Source organism: Salvelinus fontinalis, chromosome 40 (genome assembly GCF_029448725.1).
Source record: "Salvelinus fontinalis isolate EN_2023a chromosome 40, ASM2944872v1, whole genome shotgun sequence".
Taxonomy (NCBI): domain Eukaryota; kingdom Metazoa; phylum Chordata; class Actinopteri; order Salmoniformes; family Salmonidae; genus Salvelinus; species Salvelinus fontinalis.
The window spans coordinates 3913472-3922844 of record NC_074704.1 but is presented as its reverse complement, the minus strand read 5'-3'; the positions used below and the strand labels follow the sequence as shown (position 1 = coordinate 3922844).

General features: G+C 51.6%; 1 protein-coding gene across 1 annotated transcript in view; it reads left to right on the top strand.

The window, feature by feature from the left end:
* The window catches only part of LOC129839831 (uncharacterized), a 16272-nt gene extending 7135 nt beyond the window's left edge, over window positions 1-9137 (top strand). The window contains exons 6-7 of the mRNA XM_055907500.1: window positions 6965-7207; window positions 7388-9137. Of these exons, the coding sequence (XP_055763475.1) occupies window positions 6965-7207; window positions 7388-7708 (564 nt within the window). The 3' untranslated portion in view covers window positions 7709-9137. The remainder of the gene's footprint in view (window positions 1-6964; window positions 7208-7387) is intronic.
* Window positions 9138-9373: the final 236 nt, after the last annotated feature.

Sequence of the window (9373 nt, the reverse complement as noted above, 5' to 3'; positions counted from 1 at the left end):
AACCAACCGTACACCTGAACGTGGCCCAGTGGGGTCTGTCTGGGTCCTATCTGATCAACGTAAGTCTATAACCAACCGTACACCTGAACGTGGCCCAGTGGGGTCTGTCTGGGTCCTATCTGATCAACGTAAGTCTATAACCAACCGTACACCTGAACGTGGCCCAGTGGGGTCTGTCTGGGTCCTATCTGATCAACGTAAGTCTATAACCGTACACCTGAACGTGGCCCAGTGGGGTCTGTCTGGGTCCTATCTGATCAACGTAAGTCTATAACCGTACACCTGAACGTGGCCCAGTGGGGTCTGTCTGCGTCCTATCTGATCAATGTAAGTCTATAACCGTACACCTGAACGTGGCCCAGTGGGGTCTGTCTGGGTCCTATCTGATCAACGTAAGTCTATAACCGTACACCTGAACGTGGCCCAGTGGGGTCTGTCTGGGTCCTATCTGATCAACGTAAATTCTATAACCAACCGTACACCTGAACGTGGCCCAGTGGGGTCTGTCTGGGTCCTATCTGATCAACGTAAGTCTATAACCAACCGTACACCTGAACGTGGCCCAGTGGGGCCTGTCTGGGTCCTATCTGATCAACGTAAGTCTATAACCAACCGTACACCTGAACGTGGCCCAGTGGTGTCTGTCTGGGTCCTATCTGATCAACATAAGTTTATAACCAACCGTACACCTGAACGTGGCCCAGTGGGGTCTGTCTGGGTCCTATCTGATCAACGTAAGTCTATAACCGTACACCTGAACGTGGCCCAGTGGGGTCTGTCTGGGTCCTATCTGATCAACGTAAGTCTATAACCATACACCTGAACGTGGTCCAGTGGTGCCTGTCTGGGTCCTATCTGATCAACGTAAGTCTATAACCGTACACCTGAACGTGGCCCAGTGGGGCCTGTCTGGGTCCTATCTGATCAACGTAAGTCTATAACCAACTGTACACCTGAACGTGGCCCAGTTGTGCCTGTCTGGGTCCTATCTAATCAACGTAAGTCTATAACCAACCGTACACCTGAACGTGGCCCAGTGGTACCTGTCTGGGTCCTATCTGATCAACGTAAGTCTATAACCAACCGTACACCTGAACGTGGCCCAGTGGTGCCTGTCTGGGTCCTATCTGATCAACGTAAGTCTATAACCAACCGTACACCTGAACGTGGCCCAGTGGGGTCTGTCTGGGTCCTATCTGATCAACGTAAGTCTATAACCAACCGTACACCTGAACGTGGCCCAGTGGGGCCTGTCTGGGTCCTATCTGATCAACGTAAGTCTATAACCAACCGTACACCTGAACGTGGCCCAGTGGGGTCTGTCGGGGTCCTATCTGATCAACGTAAGTCTATAACCAACCGTACACCTGAACGTGGCCCAGTGGGGCCTGTCTGGGTCCTATCTGATCAACGTAAGTCTATAACCAACCGTACACCTGAACGTGGCCTAGTGGGGCCTGTCTGGGTCCTATCTGATCAACGTAAGTCTATAACCAACCGTACACCTGAACGTGGCCCAGTGAGGCCTGTCTGGGTCCTATCTGATCAACGTAAGTCTATAACCGTACACCTGAACGTGGTCTAGTGGGGCCTGTCTGGGTCCTATCTGATCAACGTAAGTCTATAACCAACCGTACACCTGAACGTGGCCCAGTGGGGTCTGTCTGGGTCCTATCTGATCAACGTAAGTCTATAACCGTACACCTGAACGTGGTCTAGTGGGGCCTGTCTGGGTCCTATCTGATCAACGTAAGTCTATAACCAACCGTACACCTGAACGTGGCCCAGTGGGGTCTGTCTGGGTCCTATCTGATCAACGTAAGTCTATAACCAACCGTACACCGGAACGTGGCCCAGTGGGGCCTGTCTGGGTCCTATCTGATCAACGTAAGTCTATAACCAACCGTACACCTGAACGTGGCCCAGTGGGGTCTGTCGGGGTCCTATCTGATCAACGTAAGTCTATAACCAACCGTACACCTGAACGTGGCCCAGTGGGGCCTGTCTGGGTCCTATCTGATCAACGTAAGTCTATAACCAACCGTACACCTGAACGTGGCCTAGTGGGGCCTGTCTGGGTCCTATCTGATCAACGTAAGTCTATAACCAACTGTACACCTGAACGTGGCCCAGTGGGGCCTGTCTGGGTCCTATCTGATCAACGTAAGTCTATAACCAACCGTACACCTGAACGTGGCCCAGTGAGGCCTGTCTGGGTCCTATCTGATCAACGTAAGTCTATAACCAACCGTACACCTGAACGTGGCCCAGTGGGGTCTGTCTGGGTCCTATCTGATCAACGTAAGTCTATAACCAACCGTACACCTGAACGTGGCCTAGTGGGGCCTGTCTGGGTCCTATCTGATCAACGTAAGTCTATAACCAACCGTACACCTGAACGTGGCCCAGTGAGGCCTGTCTGGGTCCTATCTGATCAACGTAAGTCTATAACCAACCGTACACCTGAACGTGGCCCAGTGGGGTCTGTCTGGGTCCTATCTGATCAACGTAAGTCTATAACCAACCGTACACCTGAACGTGGCCTAGTGGGGCCTGTCTGGGTCCTATCTGATCAACGTAAGTCTATAACCAACCGTACACCTGAACGTGGCCCAGTGGGGTCTGTCTGGGTCCTATCTGATCAACGTAAGTCTATAACCAACCGTACACCTGAACGTGGTCTAGTGGTGTCTGTCTGGGTCCTATCTGATCAACGTAAGTCTATAGCCAACCGTACACCTGAACGTGGCCCAGTGGGGTCTGTCTGGGTCCTATCTGATCAACGTAAGTCTATAACCGTACACCTGAACGTGGTCTAGTGGGGCCTGTCTGGGTCCTATCTGATCAACGTAAGTCTATAACCAACCGTACACCTGAACGTGGCCCAGTGGGGTCTGTCTGGGTCCTATCTGATCAACGTAAGTCTATAACCAACCGTACACCTGAACGTGGCCCAGTGGGGCCTGTCTGGGTCCTATCTGATCAACGTAAGTCTATAACCAACCGTACACCTGAACGTGGCCCAGTGGTGTCTGTCTGGGTCCTATCTGATCAACATAAGTTTATAACCAACCGTACACCTGAACGTGGCCCAGTGGGGTCTGTCTGGGTCCTATCTGATCAACGTAAGTCTATAACCGTACACCTGAACGTGGCCCAGTGGGGTCTGTCTGGGTCCTATCTGATCAACGTAAGTCTATAACCATACACCTGAACGTGGTCCAGTGGTGCCTGTCTGGGTCCTATCTGATCAACGTAAGTCTATAACCGTACACCTGAACGTGGCCCAGTGGGGCCTGTCTGGGTCCTATCTGATCAACGTAAGTCTATAACCAACTGTACACCTGAACGTGGCCCAGTTGTGCCTGTCTGGGTCCTATCTGATCAACGTAAGTCTATAACCAACCGTACACCTGAACGTGGCCCAGTGGTACCTGTCTGGGTCCTATCTGATCAACGTAAGTCTATAACCAACCGTACACCTGAACGTGGCCCAGTGGTGCCTGTCTGGGTCCTATCTGATCAACGTAAGTCTATAACCAACCGTACACCTGAACGTGGCCCAGTGGGGTCTGTCTGGGTCCTATCTGATCAACGTAAGTCTATAACCAACCGTACACCTGAACGTGGCCCAGTGGGGCCTGTCTGGGTCCTATCTGATCAACGTAAGTCTATAACCAACCGTACACCTGAACGTGGCCCAGTGGGGTCTGTCGGGGTCCTATCTGATCAACGTAAGTCTATAACCAACCGTACACCTGAACGTGGCCCAGTGTGGCCTGTCTGGGTCCTATCTGATCAACGTAAGTCTATAACCAACCGTACACCTGAACGTGGCCTAGTGGGGCCTGTCTGGGTCCTATCTGATCAACGTAAGTCTATAACCAACCGTACACCTGAACGTGGCCCAGTGAGGCCTGTCTGGGTCCTATCTGATCAACGTAAGTCTATAACCGTACACCTGAACGTGGTCTAGTGGGGCCTGTCTGGGTCCTATCTGATCAACGTAAGTCTATAACCAACCGTACACCTGAACGTGGCCCAGTGGGGTCTGTCTGGGTCCTATCTGATCAACGTAAGTCTATAACCGTACACCTGAACGTGGTCTAGTGGGGCCTGTCTGGGTCCTATCTGATCAACGTAAGTCTATAACCAACCGTACACCTGAACGTGGCCCAGTGGGGTCTGTCTGGGTCCTATCTGATCAACGTAAGTCTATAACCAACCGTACACCGGAACGTGGCCCAGTGGGGCCTGTCTGGGTCCTATTTGATCAACGTAAGTCTATAACCAACCGTACACCTGAACGTGGCCCAGTGGGGCCTGTCTGGGTCCTATCTGATCAACGTAAGTCTATAACCAACTGTACACCTGAACGTGGCCCAGTGGGGCCTGTCTGGGTCCTATCTGATCAACGTAAGTCTATAACCAACCGTACACCTGAACGTGGTCTAGTGGTGTCTGTCTGGGTCCTATCTGATCAACGTAAGTCTATAGCCAACCGTACACCTGAACGTGGCCCAGTGGGGTCTGTCTGGGTCCTATCTGATCAACGTAAGTCTATAACCGTACACCTGAACGTGGCCCAGTGAGGCCTGTCTGGGTCCTATCTGATCAACGTAAGTCTATAACCAACCGTACACCTGAACGTGGCCCAGTGGGGTCTGTCTGGGTCCTATCTGATCAACGTAAGTCTATAACCAACCGTACACCTGAACGTGGCCTAGTGGGGCCTGTCTGGGTCCTATCTGATCAACGTAAGTCTATAACCAACCGTACACCTGAACGTGGCCCAGTGGGGTCTGTCTGGGTCCTATCTGATCAACGTATGTCTATAACCAACCGTACACCTGAACGTGGCCTAGTGGGGCCTGTCTGGGTCCTATCTGATCAACGTAAGTGTATAACCAACCGTACACCTGAACGTGGCCCAGTGGGGTCTGTCTGGGTCCTATCTGATCAACGTAAGTCTATAACCAACCGTACACCTGAACGTGGTCTAGTGGTGTCTGTCTGGGTCCTATCTGATCAACGTAAGTCTATAGCCAACCGTACACCTGAACGTGGCCCAGTGGGGTCTGTCTGGGTCCTATCTGATCAACGTAAGTCTATAACCGTACACCTGAACGTGGTCTAGTGGGGCCTGTCTGGGTCCTATCTGATCAACGTAAGTCTATAACCAACCGTACACCTGAACGTGGCCCAGTGGGGTCTGTCTGGGTCCTATCTGATCAACGTAAGTCTATAACCGTACACCTGAACGTGGCCCAGTGGGGTCTGTCTGGGTCCTATCTGATCAACGTAAGTCTATAACCGTACACCTGAACGTGGCCCAGTGAGGCCTGTCTGGGTCCTATCTGATCAACGTAAGTCTATAACCAACCGTACACCTGAACGTGGCCCAGTGGGGTCTGTCTGGGTCCTATCTGATCAACGTAAGTCTATAACCGTACACCTGAACGTGGCCCAGTGGGGTCTGTCTGGGTCCTATCTGATCAACGTAAGTCTATAACCAACCGTACACCTGAACGTGGCCTAGTGGGGCCTGTCTGGGTCCTATCTGATCAACGTAAGTCTATAACCAACCGTACACCTGAACGTGGCCCAGTGAGGCCTGTCTGGGTCCTATCTGATCAACGTAAGTCTATAACCAACCGTACACCTGAACGTGGCCCAGTGGGGTCTGTCTGGGTCCTATCTGATCAACGTAAGTCTATAACCAACCGTACACCTGAACGTGGCCTAGTGGGGCCTGTCTGGGTCCTATCTGATCAACGTAAGTCTATAACCAACCGTACACCTGAACGTGGCCCAGTGGGGTCTGTCTGGGTCCTATCTGATCAACGTAAGTCTATAACCGTACACCTGAACGTGGTCTAGTGGGGCCTGTCTGGGTCCTATCTGATCAACGTAAGTCTATAACCAACCGTACACCTGAACGTGGCCCAGTGGGGTCTGTCTGGGTCCTATCTGATCAACGTAAGTCTATAACCAACCGTACACCGGAACGTGGCCCAGTGGGGCCTGTCTGGGTCCTATCTGATCAACGTAAGTCTATAACCAACCGTACACCTGAACGTGGCCCAGTGGGGCCTGTCTGGGTCCTATCTGATCAACGTAAGTCTATAACCAACTGTACACCTGAACGTGGCCCAGTGGGGCCTGTCTGGGTCCTATCTGATCAACGTAAGTCTATAACCAACCGTACACCTGAACGTGGTCTAGTGGTGTCTGTCTGGGTCCTATCTGATCAACGTAAGTCTATAGCCAACCGTACACCTGAACGTGGCCCAGTGGGGTCTGTCTGGGTCCTATCTGATCAACGTAAGTCTATAACCGTACACCTGAACGTGGTCTAGTGGGGCCTGTCTGGGTCCTATCTGATCAACGTAAGTCTATAACCAACCGTACACCTGAACGTGGCCCAGTGGGGTCTGTCTGGGTCCTATCTGATCAACGTAAGTCTATAACCGTACACCTGAACGTGGCCCAGTGGGGTCTGTCTGGGTCCTATCTGATCAACGTAAGTCTATAACCGTACACCTGAACGTGGCCCAGTGAGGCCTGTCTGGGTCCTATCTGATCAACGTAAGTCTATAACCAACCGTACACCTGAACGTGGCCCAGTGGGGTCTGTCTGGGTCCTATCTGATCAACGTAAGTCTATAACCGTACACCTGAACGTGGCCCAGTGGGGTCTGTCTGGGTCCTATCTGATCAACGTAAGTCTATAACCAACCGTACACCTGAACGTGACCCAGTGGGGCCTGTCTGGGTCCTATCTGATCAACGTAAGTCTATAACCAACCGTACACCTGAACATGGCCCAGTACGGTCTGTCTGGGGCCTATCTGATCAACGTAGGTCTATAACCGTACACCTGAACGTAATTGGTTGGTTTTGGAAACGACTGGCAGGCACTGCAGCGTTAATGTTTGTTGTTTTGTTGTCCGTTTTCTAATAGGTGGGAAACGCAAAGCAAACCACGATCCAGATGTCGCTGGATAAAGAGGAGTACTCTTGGTTTAGAGACTTCCTGAAAGTCAAGCGCTACCTCCCGGGGGGAAAGAAAGACCAGTTCTTCTTTTTCAATTCCACCAACACCGAGATCAAAAACCTGCCCGTCTACCTGAGGGAGGCATGGAAGGAGATGGGCCTGCCTGACAGCCCTTCCTTCACTGACCTGAGGACTTCCGTCATCAGTCACGTCAGTCAGATGGGGGGGGGGGGTCACGTCAGTCAGATGGGGGGGGGATATAAATAAAATATTTGATTCCAACGACGGTCTGAAAAAAAAACATCAATGACTTAAAAAATATCCTATTTTATCTGTGTGTCTCTTTGTTTGTGTTCTTACAGGTTTGTTTGTTTGTTTGTGTTCTTACAGGTTAAAAACGTTCTCTCGAATGCCGACGGGGAAACGTTGGCCGACTTCATGTGCCACGACAGCCAGATGGAAGACAAACGTTACGCCACAAATCCTTCCAAAGCCGGTGAGACCAGCGCCTTCCTTGAGACGGCGTCGAAGGGAGAAGATACCGCGCCACGTCCGCCGCCGGGGAGAACCAACCCTCCGGAGAAAGAAAGCGGAAGACGAAAGAGGACCACGCCATCTCCGAGCGGACCCCTGAAGAGACCGAGGTGCCGTACCAGGAGTCTGACACGTCCGCCGGCGAGGAGCAGAAACGGACGGCCGGGCAAACTCTAGTAAAATAAGATCATTCAGAGACAACGCATTAGATTACAAAGATGCACTCGTATACCGTTTAACACTCAAGAACAAACCGATTGATACTCAGGCTTTGGGGGTCTCCTCAAACTGAGGAGTATGTCGCCGCTCGCCTCCCACTTTGTCACGCTGCAGGGGATGAAGCAGCTGAGGTCCATTTAAAGCCTCCAGGAGAAAGAAGGACGAGGAAAGAGGGGGGTTGACCTCTGACAGTCAGATGGAAGAGGGGGGTTGACCTCTGACAGTCAGGTGGAAGAGGGGGGTTGACCTCTGACAGTCAGATAGAAGAGGGGGGTTGACCTCTGACAGTCAGGTGGAAGAGGGGGGTTGACCTCTGACAGTCAGATAGAAGAGGGGGGTTGACCTCTGACAGTCAGGTGGAGGAGGGGGGTTGACCTCTGACAGTCAGAAGAGGGGGGTTGACCTCTGACAGTCAGAAGAGGGGGGTTGACCTCTGACAGTCAGAAGAGGGGGGTTGACCTCTTGACAGTCAGAAGAGGGGGGTTGACCTCTGACAGTCAGAAGAGGGGGGTTGACCTCTGACAGTCAGATAGAAGAGGGGGGTTGACCTCTGACAGTCAGATAGAAGAGGGGGGTTGACCTCTGACAGTCAGATAGAAGAGGGGGGTTGACCTCTGACAGTCAGAAGAGGGGGGTTGACCTCTTGACAGTCAGAAGAGGGGGGTTGACCTCTGACAGTCAGAAGAGGGGGGTTGACCTCTGACAGTCAGATAGAAGAGGGGGGTTGACCTCTGACAGTCAGATAGAAGAGGGGGGTTGACCTCTGACAGTCAGATAGAAGAGGGGGGTTGACCTCTGACAGTCAGATAGAAGAGGGGGGTTGACCTCTGACAGTCAGATAGAAGAGGGGGGTTGACCTCTGACAGTCAGAAGAGGGGGGTTGACCTCTGACAGTCAGATAGAAGAGGGGGGTTGACCTCTGACAGTCAGATAGAAGAGGGGGGTTGACCTCTGACAGTCAGATAGAAGAGGGGGGTTGACCTCTGACAGTCAGGTGGAAGAGGGGGGTTGACCTCTGACAGTCAGGTGGAAGAGGGGGGTTGACCTCTGACAGTCAGGTGGAGGAGGGGGGTTGACCTCTGACAGTCAGGTGGAGGAGGGGGGTTGACCTCTGACAGTCAGGTGGAAGAGGGGGGTTGACCTCTGACAGTCAGGTGGAAGAGGGGGGTTGACCTCTGACAGTTAGGTGGAAGAGGGGGGTTGACCTCTGACAGTCAGATAGAAGAGGGGAGCTGTCTTCTGAAGAATGTTCGACTTTCTCACATGTATACACACACACCACACACCACACACACACACAGACACACACATTATTATAAAGTCATTTAATGTCATTTCATTTGATTTCTCGTTTCGATTATTAAATAAAATATTGTTACTAGTTGTCCACTGTGGTGTTTTCATTTCAGACTGTGAATTTAAAACAGGAAGTGAGATTTATAAACAGGAAGTGAGATTTAAAACAGGATGGAGTGAAGTAACATCAGATCATATCTCAGGGAATGTCAAACAGGAAGTGAGATTTAAAACAGGATGGAGTGAAGTAACATCAGATCACATCTCAGGGAATGTCAAACAGGAAGTGAGATTTAAAACAGGAAGGAGTGAAGTAACATCAGATCA